The sequence below is a fragment of the Dipodomys merriami genome, unplaced genomic scaffold (genome assembly GCF_024711535.1).
Source record: "Dipodomys merriami isolate MVZ:Mamm:240054 unplaced genomic scaffold, mDipMer1.0.p SCAF_41, whole genome shotgun sequence".
Lineage (NCBI taxonomy): Eukaryota > Metazoa > Chordata > Mammalia > Rodentia > Heteromyidae > Dipodomys > Dipodomys merriami.
The window spans coordinates 11,280,895-11,303,036 of NW_027205715.1; the positions used below are offsets into that span (position 1 = coordinate 11,280,895).

The following is a 22,142-nucleotide window of genomic DNA, read 5'->3' on the forward strand; positions in this document are numbered from 1 at the left end:
CGATAACCCGCAAGGCACGTCGGGAGATGTAGTTCACAGCCACTAGCCACTAAGCCTCTCCAGCGGAGACTCTCAGATACCGAAAACTACAACTCCCGCCGACAAAACGGCCCCGGATTCTCTGCTCACCTCCCTCCTCCACGGCCTCAGTTTATCCCTCTGCTTCATTTCTGAAGCTAATGCCAAATCTGCGGCAGAGAATGGCTCTCGGGGCATCCCGCTCCTGTGTTTCACTACATCTTTGCTACTTGGCTTCTTCCCAGCCTGCAGGCGAGGGGCTGGGGGCGTGGCACAACCCTGGTCCCGCCTTCACCGCAGGAGTAGCTGGGAGTTTAGTTGCCAAGGCGACAGGCCGTACACTATCTCAGCTTCCCGTTCTGCGAGTGCTGGCCGCCTGCCTGCCAGAGGGTCATGGATAACGCGCAGCAGCGTCTGTACAGCTTCTCCAAGCCGAGGTAGGCGTTGATAAAACTGAGGGAGGAGAGAAGGGCTTAAGTACGCTTTCAGAAAGGGAGATGACACCTGGTCAGTATCTCTGCACTGCTCATTGGCCTCCAGTTCTTTGTGTTGAGGCTCCAATCCCACAGAATCAGTGATGCAGAATCAGAATCCCAGTTGTCGGTCCAGTGAGGATGGAGTTACGTGCTAGCAAAAGGGCAGGCTCTCCAGACACTGGTGACTCATGCCTGTAATCCTAGCTACTCAGGAGGCTGAGATCTGAGGATCAAGGTTCAAAGCCAGCCTGGGCAGGAACTCTTATCTCCAATTAACTAACAAAAAAACGGAAGTGCAGCTGTAGCTGAGTGGTAGAGTGCTAGCTTTGAGGACAAGAGCTCACTCAGGGACAGCAACCAGGCCCCAAGTTCAAGCACAAAAGCAAAAAAAAAAAAAAAAGGCCAGGCTGGAGCTCAGTGGCTATAATCCTAGCTACTCAAGAGGCCGAGAGCTGAGGCTCAAAGTTCAAAGCCATCAGGGGCAAAAAATTTACCTGTCTGGTTGGTTGCCTGCACTGGGGCTTGAACTCAGGTCCTCTTGCTTAGCCCTTTTGCTTAAGGCTGGTGCTCTACCACTTAAGCCATTTCCTTCTCTTTTTTTGTGTGTTGACTAATTGGAGATAAGCATCTTTAAGATTGCCCAGCATAGAGGGCTCAATCGTGTAATCCTAGCTACTTAGGAGGCTGAGATCCGAGGATCATGGTTCAAAGCCAGCCAAGGCAGATTCTTATCTCCAATAAACCACCAGAAAACCAGAAGTGGCACTGTAGCCCAAGTGGTAGAGCTAGCCTTGAGCTGAAGAGCTCAGGGACAACACTGTAACCAGCAAAAAAGAAGAAAAAAGAAAAAAATCTTTACGATTGTTGTTGTTGTTGCCAATCCTGGGGCTTGAACTCAGGGCTTGAGCACTGTCTCTGAGCTTCTTTTGATCAAGGCTAGCACAACCACTTAAACCACAGTGCCACCTCTGGCTTTTTCTGTTTATGTGGTAGTGAGGAATCAAACCCAGGGTTTCATGCATGCTAGACAATCACTCTGCTACTAAGCCACATTCCCAGCCCCTCTTTAAGATTTTCCTGCCCATGCTGTCTTCAAACCATGATTGGTCCTCAAATCTCAATCTCCTGAGTGGCGAGATTACAGGGGAGAGCCACTGGTGCCTGGACTCTCTGGGTTCCTGCTACTGTAGGAGTTGGTAAGACTAATGTGATGAGAAGAATGCTTCTCGGAATGTATGAAATTGGATTGGGCTCAGAGCCAGGGGCTTGCTGGGTAGCATCTCTGGGAATCTGGAAGCAGTGCTGGGAAGACCCAGAGCCTGACCCTGAGGAGAATAGAGGCCATGCCTTTTGGATTTTGCAATGGTTGAAAAGGCTCTCCCTATTCTGGGCTCTGTCACGCATGACCAGTTTCTCCTTTTCTGTGCAGATCACAGCCAAGAACTTCAAAAGGGACTTCAGATGATGAATCCCCTTATGGAGACTCAAAATTTATCCAGAAACGTAATTATTCTCAGAAATGGAAGGCACTGGTTAGTAACAATCGCTTTTTGGAACCCTACATTAGGCTCTGGGAATTGTTTCCCTGTCTGTAACCCTAAAAAAAAACATTTACCTGAATTGACCAAAGAGGCTTCTTCCCAATCAAGGGCATATAGTTCACAGATACCTACTAGGTTTTGGAGAAGAGGGAGTGCACATTAGTTTCCAAAAAGCCTTCACAGACCTCCTCAGGCAGAGACACACAGCTGCTGTCCCCAGACCCCCCTTCACTGTACCTCATCATTCTGAAATGGACCTCATTTCTTCATCCAGCCAGGCATATGGTGGGCACTGTGGTAGATGCTGGGATGATCACACCAGCTTTGCCAAGTTCCTTCAATTCTGTGACTATGCCTTTTTTTTTCTTTATGGTCATAATGTCTGATAGGGTCCTTCAGTGGCTGACATGTTTTGTTTGGGGCACTGATTTCAACCTCCTAAGGAGCTAAGTGTCAGCCAGAGGTGCCTGGCTGAGACTGATACATGTCAAAAGCACCATAATGAGCAGGGGTATGAAAGTAGAGGAAGGGGATATTTCTTTATTGTGTTGTTTGCTCTGAGTTCCTCCTCCATTCACACTCTTAAGGTTTTTGTATAAAAATAGTGCTGTCACAGAGGTAGGTTGCTATGTGCCTATAACCTCAGAACTCAGAAGGCTGAAGCACAAATATCTCTAGAATTCAAGATTAGCCAAGGCTACATAACCAGACCTTATCTCAACTTCATTTTCTTTCCCCAAGAAAGAAAGCTATTGCACTATCTTCTAAGTACTTTTAGTATATTTTGTTTTGGTGGGGTTTTGTTTGTTTGGGTGGTACTGGGATTTAAAGTCAGGGCTTTGTGCTTACTAGACAGGCACTTTACCACTTGACTAGCCTGTCACTAGCCTGCTTTTTGTTTTGATTTTCTTTGTTTTGATACTAGGAATCAGAGTGCCTCACTCTGTACACAAGTACTTAGCATTGAGCTACAACCCCCCCCACACACACACTTTGTTGCTAATTGCTATTGCTACAGTCCAATCCACAAATACTTTCCAAATCTTAGAGGAAAAACAAAAATAAACACATTTGAGTAAACTTCTAATTCCAATTTACTGTGGAAACACTATAGACAATGTGATGGTTTTCCTGATGTAAGTGTGTTTCTTGTGAAGTTGGGAACATTGGGTTATAATACACTTTGTGAGGGCAGAAACTTCTTGTCCAGAGAATAATATGTATTCTCCGTAGAAACACATCCTGGCAGGGCAGGCTCTGTCCAACTCCTTGCTCCCATCAGGGGTCACATTATTCTGTGATCCTGCAGCCAGGTTCATTTGGGCTTTTTCTGCATGGCCATGGTTAACCACTAGGGGCCACTGTTTCTCCTGCCATCACCCTGTGGCTGCCTTTGCATTTTCACCTGCAGGGGGTTGCACAGGGCACAACCCATCCAATCTGGTTATAAATCTGTTCACCTGTCATCAATTATGTTACCCTTGAAATTAGCGTTCTTCACCTTTCTCTACTTGGTGTAGCTTATCCTGATAGGAGGGTATTAAACTCTAATTCTTTCATCTTTTTTTTTTTTGTCGGTTATGGGGCTTGAACTCTGGGCCTGGACGCTGTCCCTCAGCTCTTCAGCTCAAGACGAGCGCTCTACTACTTGAGGCACAGCGCCACTTCCAGTTTTCTGAATGTTTTTCTGCAGATAAGAGTCTCACAGACTTTTCTGCCTGAGCTGGCTTTGAACTGTGGTCCTCAGATCTCAGCCTCTTGAGTAGGATTACAGGCATGAGCCACCAACACCCAGCCTAATTCTTTCATCTTTTTTCCCACCTATATTTTTCTTTTCTTTTTTGTGCTGGTCCTGAGGCTTGAACTCAGGGCCTGGGTTCTATCCCTGAGCTTTTATGCTCAAGGCTAGTGCTGTATCATTTGTGCCACAGCTCCACTACCGGCTATGTTGTAACTACATTGGAGATAAGTCTCATAGACTTTCCTGCCCAGGTTGGCTTTGAACTGCAATCCTCAGATATCAGCCTCCTGAGTAACTAAGATTACAGGTGTGGGCTATCAGTGCCCAGCTCTATATTTTCTTTTCTTTTTCTGTTTTTCTTCCTTCCTTCCTTCCTTCCTTCCTTCCTTCCTTCCTTCCTTTCTGTCTTTCCTTTCTTCTTTCTTCTTTTTTTGCGGGGGGGGGGGGTCTGGTCGTGGGGCCTGAACTCTGGGCCTGGGCGCTGTCCCTCAGCTCTTCAGCTCAAGGCTAGTGCTCTACCACTTGAGCCACAGCACCACTTTCGGCTTTTTTCTTTTTGCTTATGTGCTGCTGAGGAATCGAACCCAGGGCCTCACACATGCAAGGCAAGCGCTCTACCACTGAACCACCTTCCAAACCCCCTTTCTTTCTTCTTGTGTTTGTGTGTGCGCATGCAAGCCCTGGAGCTTGAACTTAGAACCTGGACACTGTCCCTGAGCTTTTGCTCAAGGATAGCACTCTACCACTTGGAACCACAGTGCCATTTCAGCCTTTTTATTGTGGGGGTGGTGGTAGTGGTGGTGGTGGCAGTAAGTTTTTTGGAGATGAGAGTCTCACAGACTTTCCTGCCAGGCTGGCTTTGAACTGTGATCCTCATATCTCAACCTCCTGAGTAGCTAGGATCACAGGCATGAGTCACTCACTGACACCTAACTTATTTATTTTACAATATTTATTGAGTGCTACCTAAGACTATAAAGAGTGCCAAATATGATGCCATCAATCCTGGAGGTACAAGCTGGGCACTGGTGGCTCACGCCTGTAATCCTAGCTACTCAGGAAGCTGAGTTCTAAGGATCACGGTTCAAAGCCAGCCCGGGCAGAAAACTCCGTGAGACTCTTATTTCCAATAAGCCACTAGAAAACTGGAAGTGGCATTGTGGCTCAAGCGGTAGAGCACTGGCCTTGAGCTGGAGAACTGAGGGACAGCACCCAAGCCCAGAGTTCAAACCCCAGAACTGACACAAAAATAATTCTACAGGTACAGAGATAGGTCAACCCAGAGCCCTTTCAAAAGGCTGGTGTTTTCCCTGGGCCAAGCAACTAAGCTAAATATGTACCTTCCATAAATATGGAATGAATGATCCCACGATTGAGTTAAAACATGTACAAAACTAGCAGGATTCAGTAGAAAAAGTCATGCCAAGAACCGTCTGAGAAAATGATGGCATTTTCCACATTAAGAGCCAGTTGCCATTAGACTGGAAGAGCTTTTTACCATTCGCCTGAACAAGAACCCAGGGCAGGCAGGCATCCTGGATTCTCTATTCCTGAGAATGGGAGGCTGAGTTCAGAGCACAAATGAGACTTTTTCAATAATTCAATTTTCTTTTCAATCTGAAGGTGTCCTTTGCTCATTGTAGAAAATGTTGAAAATGTGCAATTATACAAAAGTAATAATACATGATCCTATCATTAGGGAATAATAATCTCTGATAGCTTTTTGATTTTTTCCTTTTTTTCTTTTTGTTTTGGGGGGGAGGGTCCGGTCGTGGGGCCTGAACTCTGGGCCTGGACGCTGTCCCTCAGCTCTTCAGCTCAAGACTAGCGCTCCACCACTTGAGCCACAGCACCACTTCTGGCTTTTTTTTTTCCTGCTTATGTGGTGCTGAGGAATCGAACCCAGGGCCTCAGGCATGCAAGGCAAGCACTCTACCACTGAGCCACCTTCCCAACCTACTGTTCTGTTCTTAAGTTAGAAATGCTACTGCTAGCTGGGCACCAGTGGCTCATGCTTGTAATCTTAACTACTCAAGAGAATGAGATCTGAAGATTGCTATTGCAAGCTAGTCCAGGCAGACAAATCTGACAGACTCATCTCCAATTAACCAACAAAAAGCCAGAAGTGGAGGTGTGGCTCAAGTGGTAGGGTGCTAGCCTTGAGCAGAAAACCTCAGGAACAGTGCCCAAGTCTTGAGTTCAAACCCTAATACTGGCACAAAAGAGGAAGGAGGAGGAGGAGGAGGAGGAGGAGGAGGAGGAGGAGGAGGAGGAAGAAGAAGAAGAAGAAGAAGAAGAAGAAGAAGAAGAAGAAGAAGAAGAAGAAGAAGAAGAAGAAGAAGAAGAAGAAGAAGAAGAAAAAGAAGAAGAGGAAAAAGAGGAGGAGGAGGAGGAGGAGAAGAAAAAGAGGAGGAGAAGGAGGAGGAAATAAAACAACACTGTTGCTGTTCCAGCTCTGACCCCTTCTGCCTGGGCTCTTTGTTCCAGGCCTTAGCCTAAACCAGAACCTCAGACAACCTGCTCTTCCTGGGCGTCAGCTCTTCAAATCTATATCCTGGAGTCTTTATGCTATCCAGGCATTCTTTGTGTCTTTCTACCACTCATAGACTGCCTAAGTGATCTCACCTACTCCCTTGCTTTTATTTCAGCTGTATAGCCTCATTACCCACCGCTTACAGAGCCAACCTTTCCTGGCCTATCCCAGTGAGGGCCTCCCAACCTCCATGAACCTGCACTGGCTTCACTCATTTCATGTTGACTTGTGATCATCAATTCATACCCATTGTCCCCAGCTTCCCACATGTCCTTAGAATCCAGCAGGATCTGATATGCACTAGGACCCAGATGAGCTTGATGAACAAGTGAATGATTGGATTGAATAAAACCCTAGGTAGCTAAGTGATACAGTATAAAGTGGTACAGTGCTTACCTACCATACTTGAGGTCCTGGGGCACCACCAAAAAAAAAAAAAAAAGACATAAAAACTTAGAAGGCTGCTCTGGACCAGAGGGTTATATTTGACCTCCCTGCCATGAGCGCTTCATGAAAAGATTACTACATGCCCCCTGCCCCTGCCCCTGCTCAAGGTTCCAAATGAATTCCATTTCTGGGGTTCCTCACCTACTTCCCTTTGCCCCCAGTGGCATAGCCCAATCTTCTCTCAAGGTTTATAGCACCCTCTGCTGCATGTCTACCTCTGTCTTGTAAGTCCAGGCTTGAGGCTGGGTCTGCCTTCCTCTCTGTTTTTAGCCATACTATTTCATGGGGCCAGGGCCAGGCTCTCTGGTAACTCATATCTGTTTTCACAGCACAGGTATTCAATACTCACTGACTTAATACAAAAGAGAATAGCTCACTTTCATTGAGTTCCAAGCAGGAGCCATAGTGTCATGGCATCTCACCTCAGTACAGGAAAGTGGTGACCACCATTATCCCCATGATGGTAGATACAGAGACTGAGGCTCAGAGAAGTAAACCCATGACCACACAGTTAGTAAGGGAGATAAGAGCTTTAACCCATGTGCCCTAACTCAAGGACCATAGTCTTAATTATGAGCCAAGATTGATGAGACACACCTGTCATCCTGTCATCCCAGAACCTCAGGGGAGAATCTTAAGTTTGAAGCCAACCTAGAATCTACATAGTGAGAAACCATGTCAAGATTGAGAGAGAGGGCTGGGAAGATGGCTCAGTGGTAGAGCATTTGTCTTGCATGCATGAGGCCCTGGGTTCGATTCCTCAGTACCACATAAGCAAAAAGAAAAAATCCGGAAGTAGGGCTGTGGCTCAAGTGGTAGAGCGCTAGCCTTGAGCAGAAGAGCTGAGGGACCAGGCCCAGAGTTCAGGCTCTATGACTGGACCCCCCAAAAAGAGAAAGAGAGAGAGTATACCAGAGGAGAATGGTAGTGGGGAAAATAAATGGGAATGTGGGAGGAAGGATGTAGGAATATCAGGAAGGAGGGAGTCATGTTGCCATAGTAACACCATATTCTCTCCTTGAAGCCCTGGCAGTTCTCCCTGAGTGGCCACCTGTCCCCATGGCCCACATTCGCCAGTGGCCAGACTGTTCTGCAGAATCAAAAGCCCTGTTCCGATGAGCACCGGAAGCGACCTAGGTAAGACAGGGTTGGTCTAATGGTGAATGATATACCAGGCAGATAGGGTTGATGTATGTGATGTCCCAGGCCAAGGGTGCTGGTGACATCCCATCCTGCATTCTTTTCAATAGCTGGCAGCATCATCCCCTGGGCATAGCCAAACCCAAGTACCTGGAGCAGCTAGAAAACTACCTACGCAAGGAACTTCTCCTGCTGGACCTGGGCACAGATTCCACGCAGGAGCTGAGGTTACAGGTCAGAGTCACAGATTAAATATAGTGGAGGGCAGGAAGAAACCTCACCCACTGATACTGAGCAGGTTAGACATTCTGAGGGATCTGGCTCATCTGGGTCTCTCCTGAAGAAAAGCATATCCTATAACAAGGTCAGTGAGCCAGGTCTTCAGTGGCTCCCAAGTTTGAGCTACTCAGGAGGCTGAGATCTGAGAATCATCACTCAAAGCCAGCCTAGGCAAGAAAGTCCATGAAATTCTTATCTCTAAATAGCCAGCAAAAAGCCAGAAGTAGAACTATGGCTTAAGTGATAGAGCACTATGCCTGATTGAAAAAAGCTAAAGAACAGTACCTAGGCCTTGAGTTCAAGCCCCAGTACCAGCACAAAAATCAAACAAAAATACTACCAAAGGGCTGGGTATGTGGCTTAGTGGTAGACTGCTTGCCTAGAATGCATGAAACCCTGGGTTTGATTTTTCAGTACCACATAAACAGAAAAAGCCAGAAGTGTTGCTGTGGCTCAAGGGGTGTAGCACTTGCCTTTAGCCAAAAAGCTCAGGAACAGTGCCCAGGCCCAGACTTCAAACCCCACGACCAACTCCCTCCCCCCCCCCCAAAAAATACTGAACCTTGTTTGTTTGTTTTTTTCACTAAATTGTGTAGACTGGATGCTCTCTCCTGTCCTTTCAGCTGCTAGGCTGGCTCCATAGACATCAGTGAATCAGAGCTTTGTACCTGTGGATCACACCTGTAATACTAGCTACTCAAGAGGCTAAGATCTGAGGATCGTGGTTTGAATTCAGCCTGGGCAGAAAAGTCCAGTAGATTCTTTTTTTTTTTTTTGTCGGTCGTGGGGCTTGAACTCTGGGCCTGGGCGCTGTCCCTCAGCTCTTCAGCTCAAGGCCAGCGCTCTACCACTTGAGCTACAGCGCCACTTCTGGTTTTCTGGTGGTTTATTGGAGATAGGAGTCTCACGGTCTCTCCTGCCTGGGCTGGCTTTGAACCACGATCCTCAGATCTCAGCCTCCTGAGTAGCTAGGATTACAGGCGTGAGCCACCAGCGCCCTGCCTCCAGTAGATTCTTATCACCAAGTAACCCCCAAAAGCCAGAAGTGGAACTCTGCTCAAGTGATAGAGCACTAACCTTGTGAGGAAAAAAAAAAAAAACTTCAATGACAGCACCCAACTCCTAAATTCAAGCCCCAGGACCAGCAAGCACACACAAAATGACATCAGTAAATGGAGCTTGAATCTGGCAGTTGGGAAAGCAAAAATCAAATAGAGTCCACTAGCCTAGTAATAACAACCCTAATCTTGAGGAACCAGTTCAGAGGCAAAGGAAGGAAAGAGAAGAGGAGAGAGAAGGAAGAAAGAAAGGAGGGAGGTAGGGAAGAAAGGAGAGAGGGAAAGAAGGAGAGAAGAAGCTGCATTCTAGATTCTGGTGTTTATCCGAGAGAGACTCAAGGATGATAACAGGGAATCTCTCACTTCTGATCATGACTGAAGCATTTACTGAGCTGTCCATGGGCCAGGCCCTGGGCACAATCTTACAAGCAGAAGATACCTCACCAGTGAGGAAGCAGAAGCTTAAAGGCAGTCCAGTAGGAAGTAATAGGGCTGAATTTTGGGGAAGCAAACAATGCTGCCTCAAACACTTGCTGATTTTTGTGTATGCAAATCTAGCCTCCATATCCAGGCACCCCTTCCAAAAGGAAAAAAAAAGAATCATCCTGTGTCCAAAGGGGACAGGAGGCCACAATTCTACTTTAGGGTCAGAATGCAAGGCTAGAATTTTCAATTTCCTGATTCCATGGGGCTTTGAAGTGGAGGGGAGGGGTGCTGCTGCTGAGAGGTGCAGGGTCTAGAAAGCAAGAGGCTGGCTGTTTATACAGCCAGAGAAGGGGGTCAGACAGTGGCAAAGTTAGCCAATGATAGTTTTCCAGGTCTCAGAAACCCTTCAGAGAACCCCCTCCCCAAAGTCCATGGCACCTATGATATCTAAGTGATCCCCAGAGCATTCCTTTGCTATGGGTTACCTGACAGCTTCAAGGTGGCAGGTATGTGCTAGGAAGTGACAGGTTCCCTTTTCTGGTCAGCCTTACAGAGAAATCTTTGACTTCTTCATAGAAGATTTCAAGACCTATAAGCCATTGCTGTCCTCCATCAAGAATGCATATGAGCTGATGCTGGGTAAGAAGGTAGCTTCTTTCCTGGGCCCAAATAGGAATGGCAACAGAGGATTCTCTTCTGATTTTTCTGGGACTCCATAGCAGAGCTGGGGCAGCTACTAACTTGGGCCTTAAGGTCACTCAGGGTACCCCATGCTCTCTCACCATTGTAAAAACTAGAGAGGTAGTATTTACAGGAAACAATTCCAGGAGCATAAGCACCTGCCAGGTTCAGGAGGTATGAAGAAGCTGGGGCTCAGGACTAAAGGCATAGGTGTGAGGGTATAGCTGTGATTTCAGACCCCCAAAACAAGTGCAGAAAGACTTGAAGCAGGGGACATGGCTTTGAACAAGACCAGCATAGACTCCTGAAATTGGTAACTGACAGCCATTCACTCATAACCTTAGCATCTGTCTTCTGACTGTTTGTTGTCCCTGGCTGGAAAAGGACTTTTCCACTTATCCCTGCTTAGCCTACCAAAGGGACAAGATACGGACCCTAGAGCCCCTAAAGGCCAAGCTTGTCACTGTAAATGAGGACTGCAACCAGAGGATCCTAGCTATGAGGGCTGAGGAGAAGAGTGAAATCGCCACATTGAAGAACGAGAAGATGAATTTGCTAAAACTCATTGACAAAAAGAATGAGGAGAAGATCTCATTGCAGAGTGAGGTAAATGAAAGTGGTGTGCTGCCCAGCTCCTGAATTCCTGTTTCACTGTGACCACAGGGATCACCTGTGCACTAAAGCAACCCCTAACTCCGTTCTCCATTCTGCCTAGAATGACACAGAGCTCTTCCATCTCCCTGAGTTCATATTCCCATCACCCTCTTCTCTGCTTGGGAGGCTCAGCACAGACTCAGTGTGGCCCTGGTACTAGCAGATTCCCAGAGGAAAGCCTGGGCACTTTGCTGGGCTCCTGAGACTGGCCACTTTCCTTCTTCTACCTTTCCTGTTACTAAGCCAAGGGCACCACCCAGCCCCCATCCCACCCCTGGAGTGACTAGCTAACCCCAACTACACAGCCACCTTCGCAACAGGTATCCAAACTGAGGAAGAACTTAGCTGAAGAATACTTGCACTATCTCAGTGAGAGAGATGCCCGAAAGATTCTCATTGGGGACCTGAATGAGCTACGGTACCAGCGGGAAGATATGTCACTAGCCCAGTCTCCAGGTAACCAGAGTCAAGTTTCTCTTATTCTGAGGGATGGGAGAGAAGTCCACCTCTCATTATTCACCCCATTTATTCAATATTTCCTTTTATTTATTTATTTTTTGTTGGGTCCGGTCGTGGGGCCTGAACTCTGGCCCTGGGCGCTGTCCCTCAGCTCTTTAGCTCAAGGCTAGCGTTCTACCACTTGAGCCACAGTGCCATTTCCGGCTTTTTTCTTTTTGCTTATATGGTGCTGAGGAATCGAACCCAGGGCCTCAGGCATGCAAGGCAAGAGCTCTACCACTGAGCCACCTTCCCAGCCCATGTCCTTGGGTTCTTTTGCTCAAGGCTAGCACTCTATCAGTTTGAGCCACAGCACCACTTCCTGTTTTTGAGTGGTTAGTTGGAGATAAGAGTCTCACAGACTTTCCTGCTTGGGCTGACTTTGAACCATGATCCTCAGATTTCAGCTTTCTGAGTAGCTAGGATTACAGTCACCAGGACTCAGCCTCATTCAGTATGTCTAATACTCATTCTGTGCCCACATGTGGGAGATGTCCCTGCCACCAGTCAGGGCTGGGGATCTTCTCAGCTGGACCAAGAGTCATAGGATCATTAAGCAGGACCATTTCTGAAAGGTGAAGGAACTGAACTCCTCTTTGACCTGGTTATTACATATCCTAGGCTTCTCTATTTAAGCCTAGGCTGGTAGTACTGTGGAGAAGACTCAGCACAGAGAGCATGTCCCAAGAGCTTATTCAACCCAGCGCTGGGCTACAAGCTCCAGAGCCAGGGTGACATAGGCTGCCGGCCTCCCTGGCAGGCGTCTGGGGGGAGGACCCTGTGAAGCTGACACTGGCTCTGAAGATGACCCGGCAAGACCTGACCCGCACACAGATGGAGCTCAACACCATGAAGGCCAACTTTGGAGATGTGGTACCAAGGAGAGATTTTGAAATGCAGGAGAAGACCAACAAGGATCTTCAAGAGCAGGTGCTGGTGGGCTGGCAAGGCTAAGCTAGACATGGTAGGTAGGGCAGGATCAGTCCAGTGGGTAGCTAAGGATCCATCTACCTTGCCTACAGCTGGATAGCCTGAAAGCTGACTATGAGGAGGTGTGCAAGGAACATGAGTTATTGCTGCAGTCATACATGATGACGCTGAAGGAGCGAGACCAGTTCTCAGCTGAGCTGCAAGAGATCCAACGCACCTCTACACCCCGACCTGACTGGACCAAGTGTGAAAGTAATTACGGCCATCGGGGATCCAGGGCTTGCTGAATGGCCTGGCCTGGACTCTAGCTCCCTCTCCCCACTTGCAGATGTGGTGGCTGGGGGCTCAGAACGGTGGCATATACTGGCAGAGGGCAAGAACAGTGACCAGCTGGTGGATATACTCCTGGAGGAAATTGGCGAGGGCCTGCTCCGAGAGAAAGACTTCTTCCAGGGTCTGGTAGGGGAGTCCCCGCGTGGGAGGCAGAGACCTAGAGCCAGAGCCCACAGACCTTGCAAATGAGAAGATAAGCTTTTGGGGAGACCACCTGGGGTTCTTCTGTGTTTGGAGGTGGGGACCACAGAGCTGATACTCTGCCTTCCAGGGCTATGGGGAAGATGTCCCTGTTTTCCTTCAGTGTGAAGGCAGTGTGGAGAACAAGAAGCCAACTAAAAAGTTTGTGGTAAAACTCCTCAAGGATGCCTGGAAGGAACGGCTCACAGATGAGGTCAGCTTTCTCTCTAGTCATTTTGGTCTAGTAAGGCCTTCAGATCAGAGTTCTTCGGGAATGTGGGGGTCAACTCAAGGGGTTAGGAAGTAAGGAGAGCCAACTCTGGCAAGCTGACCAAGCATTTCTCCCTACAGAAAAAGAAGTTCCAAGATTTCTTCATCAGTTTCTTGGAGCATCGTTTTGGGCCCAGTGAGGCCATAGCCTGGGCTTACACCATTTTTGAAAATATCAAGCTCTTCCGCACCAATGAGGTCATGAGTCAGTTCTATGCAGTCTTGATGGGAAAGGTGAGCCTGGCCCCTGGTTGTTCCACTTAAGGAGACAAAAAGGACCTCTAATCCCAGCATAGGCCAGCTCTGCACCCACTAATCCAGGAAGCAGCACATTAGTTAATATACATCCTTCCCTGTAGATGGCGGAGAGTGTATATAACAACTACAGGGATACAGTAGCCCAGCTGCAAAAGGAGATGAAGAATGCTGACAGTCAAAATGAAGGGTTACTAACCAGTGAGCAGTTCAGGTAAGAGGCCAGTCCAGGCCATCCCAAACTCCAGCCCACCATCTCCACTGGCCTGGCCCCCAGGTATGCAGGGAAAAAGAAAGCCCCAGAGCTCAGTCCTTCTGAATACTAGTTGTGATTCCCTCCCCCTGCCCCAAAAGGGGATGGAGAGAGGAGTGGACACCCTCAACCAGGGTTCCTGTTGACTTATTGTGTCTCCTTCCACAGCAACATTCTTAAGACCACCTTCCCCCTCAAAAAGGAAGATGCAATTCAGGAGCTGATGGAGGCAGGGGGCTGGCATGTTGGCAACATTGCAGATGTGTTAAATTACCCTTTTTTGTTTATGGAGGTGGGTATGGGGGCCCAGGAACTTGCTCTACCCTTACCCTAACCTTAACTGGACTCCAGTCAATGTGGCCTTACCCTGCCTTGTGGCCCCTTCCAGAGTGAGGAGGGCCAGAGTGAGCCCTTTGTGCAAAAGCTGTGGGAACAGTATATGGCTGAGAAGGAAGCATACTTACAGGAGCTACAGCAGCAGCTGGGCCTGAAACTGTAAGTGACCTACCTGGGAGCCCACAGGCCCACTCAATCACTGAATTACCCACAGGGTAGCATCTTAGGCCCACCTATGCTGCTGGGCACTATAAACTGCTCAAGCAGAAAGGAGGGCAGAAAGGAGGGCACTGGAGGGCTCAAACCTCTCTTTCCTTGGGGGGGGGACAGCAATCAGGAGGTGACACTATCCAAGCTACGAAAGGCCCTGATGACCATTGATCCCAGCCTTGACAAACAGACACTGAGTGCCTATCTGAGCCAGGCCTTCCAGATTCCTGAGTCAGAACTGCCAGATTTGGAAAAAGAGAAGGAAGGGGAGGAGGAGGAAGAAGAGGAAGAGAGCACTGCAGTAGAGCTCCAGAAGGTACTAGAGCGACTTCACATTGCTGACACCAAGCGCATGGGGCCTCGAGAGCCAGAGCCCACAAGCTAGGATCATGATGGGCAACACTGAGTGTTCCAGTGATAACTCCATTTTTATTATAAAACTGTTCATTCCAGGCTGTGCTGGGAAGTCAGTGACTGGGGGATAAGGGGTATCTGGGCTGGCCCCAGGACATGTACAAAAAAGCAGAATTTCTGTTTGTGATACTTTATTGATCTTAGGGGAGAGGGAAGAGGGGAGAGAGCTGGAGAACGATATGAATTACAAGGTCCTGGTGCAGACAGAGCAAAGGTTGAGGCCTGGCCATCATTGAGCAGGGAAGACAGAATTGCCGCTAAATGCACAGGGGATGAGCAGCTGGCGGTACTCCAGGGGCAGGTGTCGCTCCACAAGCACATGCAACGAGATTTGCTCAGTGACCAGACCCTGCCTGCAGCAGAGAAAAAGGAGCAGCCAGCATTAGCATGAGCACCCTCCTCCACCCTCTCCTGCCCAGCTTCTCTTTTCTGCCCTCTTACCGTCGCATCAGCAGCTCCAAATCCTCTAGCGTCACAGTCTTGCGGCCAGCATGACCAGCAAACACCTCCAGATCATTGCAAAGGTGCTGGAAATACTTGTCTAGGCTGCCACGGAGGTTGAGGGAGAGCAAACTGAATGAGTCTGTTCATAACCTAAGAGGCTCCTCTACCCACCCAGGAGTACAAGATGCACTCACCACTTCTCCACCATCTCGAGAGCTTTCTTCTCTATGGGCATCTTGGCATAGAAACTAAAGAGTTTTGCATAGTGGCTCAGTCCAGCTTTGTAAGGATCTTGACGGCGTCTGGGGCCAGCAGTCCGGGGCCTAAGTTTGGCTGGTACAGGCTCCTTAGGCTCTGGAGGCAAGCTGGGAGCAGAAGTAGACAGAGGTGACAGCTGATACTTGAGGAGGCCCCTTTTGAAGTTCTGCTTCTTCCTTAGCACCTGGCCTAGTCTCTCCCCTTTACGATCTATCATTGCCTGTCTCAATTCCACTAATCATCCTCAAGGAAGCCTTCTCTGACTACACACTAACCCAGATACCTTTTCCTTCTCTAAGCCCCTGGAAGTAGGCTTCAGGACGACAAATACGTTATTGGGGAACACCCTATATCCCAGCTCAGGCTGCTGTGCTGGGTGATCTGCATATCCATGGGGGACATAAAGTGGGATCACCGTCTGTATAAAGTGCCAAATGTCAACCTCAGTGCAGCCCCCTTCCCAAGAGGCCCAGAATCCTGGATTCTTACACTGCAACATCAGGCTGTGTTGGGGCTGGCTCAAGAAACTGACGGGATCGCTTGGCCTGGAGGAACTCAGGGGTGCTGGAGGCCAATTCTGGACTTGCTGTAGAGAAAAGGCAGGGTCACAGGGGACCCAGGTTTCACCATCTCTGTCAGCCATGCAGGTCCAGTCTCCTTGTCAAGGGCTTTACCCATCTCCAGTCAACCAAATGCCCTTCAGAGTTTCTCTTCCCCACTAATACCAGCAATCCTCAAGTCAATTCCCAGGCAAGCCCCTTCTATGTGCCAGGTCCTTAACACAGTAGTCACCAACCTCCTGCTGATGCCTACACTGGGCCTTTTACCTGGCCTGCCAGAAATGTCTTCATTCTGTATAGATCCTTCTGGCTCATTGTCCTCCACAGCCCCCTTAGATCTCTCTGCTTCTGATACCTCTGAAGAAGCAGCAGGCCAAGGTTGTAGCTCTGAGAAAGGCAAAGTAAAGCCAGCCTCACTCACTGAGAAGAGAACATGCCAGAGGCAGCACCAGGAAACTGGTTTGAAACCTCTTGGCCCAACACTGACTCTGATTCTAGGTAGAGGAATTGCTAGCCAGGAATTCCAGTTAGGAAACACATGGGATCTGGGAGGAAAAGCTACCAGTGCCAACTCTTGCCTAAGCTAACTTTGGCTCCAGACCACCTGCCCCACATACTCACTGTGGTTCTGCAGCTCTGGCCCAATGCTGTGTGTCCTATGACCCACAGCCTTCTCAGAATCTTCAGTACCAATGTAAGAGGAGTGGGCTTGGGAGTGATACACACTGGGAGAATGGCCAACCAAGGGCTGTGAGAAGGGCTGGGTATCCTCCAACACCGTATCCGTTGGCAAAGTAGCAACAGCAGCTCTGACACTGTCACCTAGAGATGAAAAGCAGGCTGCAACTCAGTGTATTCTAGGCCTACCTGCTGAACCCTGGAGTTTCTAGGGCCCACATAGTGGGCTCTACAGGTCTGCCCTGCCTTTGTGGCTTTCAGAGAAAGATTCTGAACCCCACTTCTCTCTCTCTCTCTCTCTCTCTCTCTCTCTTTTGGTTGGCTTGAACTCTGGACCTGGGTGCTATCCCTCAAAGCAAGGGCTCTACCACTTGAGCCACAGCATCACTTACAGTTTTCTGGTGGTTTATTGGAGGTTAGAGTCTCACATACTTTCCTGCCTGGGCTAGCTTTGAACCACGATCCTCAGATCTCAGCTTCCTGAGTAGCTAGGATTACAGGTGTGAGTCACCGGTGCCTGGCAGCATTTATCTCTTTTCCACAGCTGACCATGTTACCTTCCTGCTCCTTGTCCTGGCATTTCTACAGCTTGCCCTCCCTCTCATCCCCACTCCAACTATTTACCATTCCTTTACTCTCTACTTCTCCCCTGCCCAGAACTGTCCTACTCTGGTGAACTTGTGTTCTGCAATCAGGATCCCAGGTCAATTCTAATTAGCTAGCTGATGATGAACCTAGCCACTAAACTCCACCCCTTTCCTACTAACCTCAGCTTTGTAGCTCAAAAATATGAGGTTCTAGAAAATACAGACCTGACATTAAGGCCAGGGACACTTGTGAAAGAAAGCAGAAACTACTTATTAAAGTACTGCCTGCTAGCCGGGCGCTGGTGGCTCACGCCTGTAATCCTAGCTACTCAGGAGGCTGAGATCTGAGGATCAAGGTTCAAAGCCAGCATGGGCAAGAAAGTCTGTGAGACTCTTATCTCCAATAAACCACTAGAAAACCAGAAGTGGCGCTATAGCTCAAGTGGTAGAGCGCTCGCCTTGAGCTGAAGAGCTGAGGGACAGTGCCCAAGCCCAGAGTTCAAGCCCCACGACCAACCAAAAAAAAAAAAGTACGGACTGCTGTTCTTGATCCAACCAGCAGAGGAACAATCCTGGGCTCAGCTGTACCTCTTTTTTGTCATGGAGGGGGTAGTTTTCCCCAAAAGTTGTATGGAGAAGACCTCAACCTTACCTGGAGGAGCTAAGGCTGAGGAATTATCATGCAGATCTTGCAACAAGAGACCCATATCTACAGCCCTTCGGGTAGGAGGTCTGCGGGCCAAACCAGGTCTCCTCACTGACTGTGGTTGAAGAGGTGTGGCAAATGTCAGGTTGAGGGAGCTGGTGTGAGGGAAGAAGCATAGGAAAGTAAGGTACCTGAGGCCTACTTTTGCCAAAGGATTCCCCTTCTGTCCTGGGGCTCTCATCTCTTTGGTGTGGCTCCCAGTGAGTTCCTCCCTTCCCAGACCTCTGTTCCATCAACCCCCAAAAGAGGTAACAGCACCTGGTAAGTGATGAGGCATCAGCATTCCCTGCAGGATCTGTCAGTGACCAGTGAGAGGATATAAAAAAAGAAGAAATCATGGTAAGTTATCCAGGCCCATGAAAGTCTTCTCTTGGGCATCTTCCACCTCTCCAGAGACCAGAAGAGAGAGGACAGCAACAGGTAGTGTTCTATGCCTCACCTTGAGGGAGAGGCAGCCCCTGATTTACTTCTTGTTGAAACAACGACAATCTCAGCTTCTGCTTCCTCTTGCCAGGGGCTGGCAGACTTGGTGCTAGGGTTGTGGAGGGCTCTAGTTCAGGAAGTTGCAGCTCCAGACTGTAAGGACACAGTTTATCTCAGACAGGCCAGGAAACCATTTAGGCCCCTGAAGAAGCTCCCAGACCAGAGCTGTCCAACAACCTAGCTCATAAATGAGTTCACTGTGCACCTGCCCCGACTGCTTTCCCTTCTGGAAGGCTGGACCACCTGTAGTGCTGGTTCTGGCTTCACCACTGATTCTGGCATCAGGATGGAAGATTCTGGGGCTGCAGAAACAGGAAGATGATGGAGCTGAGAAGGCTACCATAGGACTGGTGTTGAACCGGCACCTAACTAGCAGGCCAGTGCTCACCAGTTAATAGGATATTCTTCAGCAGGGTCCGCGGTGTCTGTTCCTCCAGATTCTTACTGGCTCGAACCTGGGCTAATCTGCCAATAGACTACAGGTAAAAGCACCATGAATCTAGTCTGTTCTTCTGCCTTCAAGGTAGAAGAGCAGAAACAGACCTCGGGATCCTATGTAGAATTCTAGAGTGGTTGTGACTGGTCACTTACCCTGCCTCCATGGGAATGCTGTCTGGCAGTTGTCTTTGTTTGGCTCCTCCGTCTTGTAGAGGAACGTGTTTCAAGCAGGGTTTTCGGGGAACTGTATAAAGACCAATAGCTCTGAGAATTCTTTTTTTTTTTTTTTTTTGGTCCTGGGGCCTGCACTCAAGGACTGGGCACTGTCCCTGAGCTCTTTCGCTAAAGGCTAGTGCTCTATCACTTTGAGCCACAGCTTGACTTCTGGTTTTAGGTGGGTAATTGAGGATGAGTATTATGAACTTTCCTGTTTGGACTAGCTTTGAACCACAATCTTCAGATTGTGAGTAGCTAGGCTTACCAGTATGAGCCACCAATGCATGGCATCTGAGAATTTTTTTTTTTTGCTTTAACTTTTTTTTCATATGAGAATTCTTAAAAAGTGAGGGTGAGGGCCGGGCACCGGTGGCTCACGCCTGTAATCCTAGCTACTCAGGAGGCTGAGATCTGAGGATCATGGTTCAAAGCCAGCCTGGGCAGGAAAGTCCGTCAGACTCTTATCTCCAATAAACCACTAGAAAACGGAAGTGGCGCTGTGGCTCAAGCGATAGAGCGCTAGCCTTGAGCTGAAGAGCAAAGGGACAGTGCCCAAGCCCAGAGTTCAAGTCCCACAGCTGACCAAAAAAAAAAAAAAAGTGAGGGTGAGAGCTGGGAAGGTGGCTCAAAGGTAGAGTGCTTGCCTCCCAAGCATGAGGCCCGGGGCCGGGAAGGTGGCTCAGTGGTAGAGCGCTTGCCTTGCATGACTGAGGCCCTGGGTTCGATTCCTCAGCACCACATAAGCAGAAAAAAAAAGCCGGAAGTGGCGCTGTGGCTCAAGTGGTAGAGTGCTAGCCTTGAGCTGAAGAGCTGAGAGACAGCACCCAGGCCCAGAGTTCAGGCCCCACGACCGGACCCCCCCCCAAAAAAAAAAAAAAAACAAAACTCCAAGCATGATGCCCTACGTTCCATTCTTCAGTACCACATAAACAGAAAAAGCCAGATGTGGCGCTGTGGTTCAAATGATAGAACACTAGCCTTGAGCTGAAAAGCTGAGGGATAGTGTCAGGCTCAGAGTTCAAGCCCTACAACCAACCAAAAAATAAAAATAAAAAAGTGAGGGTGAAGAGATAGGGGATGCAGATATAAGCCTTTACCAGAATTTCTGGCCTAATGCCCTTTGCTCTCAGGGCCAGAAACCCATAAACAACTTGTGCCTTCCATTTCCTTGTTTCCCAGCCCTAGATCAACAGGGATTATGAGAAGAGAGGAGCTATCTAACTAGAAATGGAGGCTGAGAAAAATTTCACAGAGTTGACCTGAGCCAGAATCATAAAAAATAAAAGTAAGCCAGGGACTGGTGGCTCATATTTACTCAGAAGGCTGAGATCTCTAAGGATCAAGGTTTGAAGCCAGACTAGACAGGAAAGTTGGTGAGGCTATCTCCAATTAACCAGCAAAAATGCTCAGAACGGGGCTGGGAAGGTGGCTCAGTGGTAGTAGCGCTTGCCTTGTATGCCTGAGGCCCTGGGTTCCATTCCTCAGCACCACATAAGCAAAAAGAAAAAAGCCGAAGTGGCGCTGGGGCTCAAGTGGTAGAGCGCTAGCCTTGAGCTGAAGAGCTGAGGGACAGCGCCCAGGCCCAGAGTTCAGGCCCCACGACTGGACACCCCCCCCCCAAAAAATGCTCAGAACGGGCTGGGAAGGTGGTTCAGTGGTAGAGCGCTAGCCTTGCATGTCTGAGGCCCTGGGTTCGATTCCTCAGCACCACATAAGCAAAAAGAAAAAAAGCTGGAAGTGGCGCTGTGGGCTCAAGTGGTAGAGCACTAGCCTTGAGCTGAAGAGCTGAGGGACAGCGCCCAGGCCCAGAGTTCAGGCCCCATGACCGGACCCAAAAAAAAAAAAGCTCAGACCCTGAGTTCAAGCTCCACAACCACCACCAACAAAAGAATAAAAAGTTTGCCACATAATAGAAGAAAAAAATGAAGAGTATACATTCCACACTTCCATATAATCCAAGAAGGATATTTAAGAATTTTTTGTCAGTCCATTTATCCAGTTCAATTCCTCTCAAAACCACGTACAGGTTACAGGTTCCCTGAGCACAGATCCATCACTCATAGGTCTAAAACCAATGATAAATGACTTGCCATTCCTCTATAAGGAAAAGGACTACACTGTACCAGGTTGGCAGATGCCAACTTCTGCGCCTTTTGCCCCATGAGTTCACCTCTACCAGAAACATCAGAACCAAGTCCTGCTTCCTAGCAAAGCACCTTTCCAGTTTCTGTTTCCTGACTTCTTTGTTGACAGCTTCCTAACGCTTTTTCCACGTAAGTCAGAAGCCACAGGGCAAGTAGAACTGAATATGCAAGGAAAAGTGGGGACACCTGCAGAGGCAGGGCGAATACCTGGCCACATCCTAGGCTAGTTTGGGCTAAGTAATTCGGAGGACGCAATGGCGATCTTTTGCCTCCACATGTCCAAATTTAGAGGCACAGATAAGCTGAGCTGGGCTAGGAGTTGGGTCAGTTCTCAGGGCCTGGGGCTCGGATCCTCCCAGAGAGTATTTCTCTCCAAATAGGATTGGAGACCCCACTCATCAGTCATTCTAGCAGCGCCCCTACAAACCCAGCCTGAGCACTCCGGCGTCGCCGCGGGGTGCGGGAGTCCGCTGTATCCAGCACCCGCCGTAGCAGGGTGCGTGTAGTGGGCTCGCTGTCCGGACTGAAGCTGTCCGCCATCCTCCCAGCCGCCGACCCCAGCAAATGCCCAGACAGCCGCTGGCTCCGCGTTCCCGCCGCCGCTTTTAAGGAAATTCTCGCGATGTTGCCGCAGAGGCACACGGGAATTGTAGTTCTCCCGCAGCTACGTGCAACGTTGGTAAAGCCAAAGCTTGTCTGGCCTTACCGAATGTAAGTTTGGGCAAATATATGCCACCTATCCAAATTTTGATTTTAATATGTGTACGTTGTTGATTATAGCCATCTAGTAAAGAATTCGGGTAGCCGGGCGCCGGTGGCTTAGGCCTGTAAGCCTAGCTATTCAGGAGACTGAGATCTGAGGATTAGGGTTCAAAGCCAGTCCAAGGAAAGTCCGTGGGACACTCGTCTCCAATGAACTACCAGAAAACCGGAAGTGGTCCTGTGGCTCAAGCGG

General features: G+C 48.8%; 2 protein-coding genes across 2 annotated transcripts; one reads left to right on the forward strand and one right to left on the reverse strand.

Annotated features, from left to right (window-relative positions):
• Positions 1-379: 379 nt before the first annotated feature.
• On the forward strand, positions 380-15,005 carry LOC138807015 (translin-associated factor X-interacting protein 1-like). Its single transcript, XM_069992576.1, has 16 exons — positions 380-455; positions 1,924-2,026; positions 7,781-7,893; positions 8,007-8,130; positions 10,205-10,298; positions 10,750-10,946; positions 11,315-11,450; positions 12,253-12,422; positions 12,515-12,674; positions 12,751-12,881; positions 13,027-13,149; positions 13,287-13,439; positions 13,565-13,674; positions 13,882-14,005; positions 14,102-14,208; positions 14,380-15,005. Exons 1-16 carry the CDS (start codon positions 412-414, stop codon positions 14,642-14,644), a joined length of 2,154 nt encoding a protein of 717 aa, XP_069848677.1. The 5' UTR covers positions 380-411; the 3' UTR covers positions 14,645-15,005.
• Positions 14,542-21,734, reverse strand: LOC138807017 (centromere protein T-like). The gene is made up of 13 exons (XM_069992577.1): positions 21,615-21,734; positions 18,981-19,071; positions 18,778-18,865; positions 18,595-18,691; positions 18,346-18,482; positions 18,165-18,201; positions 17,853-18,001; positions 16,557-16,757; positions 16,203-16,322; positions 15,865-15,961; positions 15,312-15,482; positions 15,115-15,219; positions 14,542-15,026 (listed from the first exon to the last, which is right to left on the reverse strand). The coding sequence occupies exons 1-13, from the start codon at positions 21,725-21,727 to the stop codon at positions 14,903-14,905; spliced, it is 1,530 nt and encodes a 509-aa protein (XP_069848678.1). The 5' UTR covers positions 21,728-21,734; the 3' UTR covers positions 14,542-14,902.
• Between the last annotated feature and the right edge of the window lie 408 nt (positions 21,735-22,142).

What these genes read in the sequence shown, in the direction of transcription:
- LOC138807015 (XM_069992576.1), top strand. Translation starts at nt 412, where the DNA reads ATGGATAACGCGCAGCAGCGTCTGTACAGCTTCTCCAAGCCGAG. An exon ending in AGGAACGGCTCACAGATGAG is followed by an intron (nt 13,150 to 13,286) that starts GTCAGCTTTCTC and finishes TTCTCCCTACAG; the next exon opens with AAAAAGAAGTTCCAAGATTT. An exon ending in CTAACCAGTGAGCAGTTCAG is followed by an intron (nt 13,675 to 13,881) that starts GTAAGAGGCCAG and finishes CTCCTTCCACAG; the next exon opens with CAACATTCTTAAGACCACCT.
- LOC138807017 (XM_069992577.1), bottom strand. Translation starts at nt 21,727, where the DNA reads ATGGCGGACAGCTTCAGTCCGGACAGCGAGCCCACTACACGCACCCTG. An exon ending in CGCCGGAGTGCTCAGGCTGG is followed by an intron (nt 19,072 to 21,614) that starts GTTTGTAGGGGC and finishes GTCTTTATACAG; the next exon opens with TTCCCCGAAAACCCTGCTTG. An exon ending in TTGGAGCTGCTGATGCGACG is followed by an intron (nt 15,027 to 15,114) that starts GTAAGAGGGCAG and finishes TCTCTGCTGCAG; the next exon opens with GCAGGGTCTGGTCACTGAGC.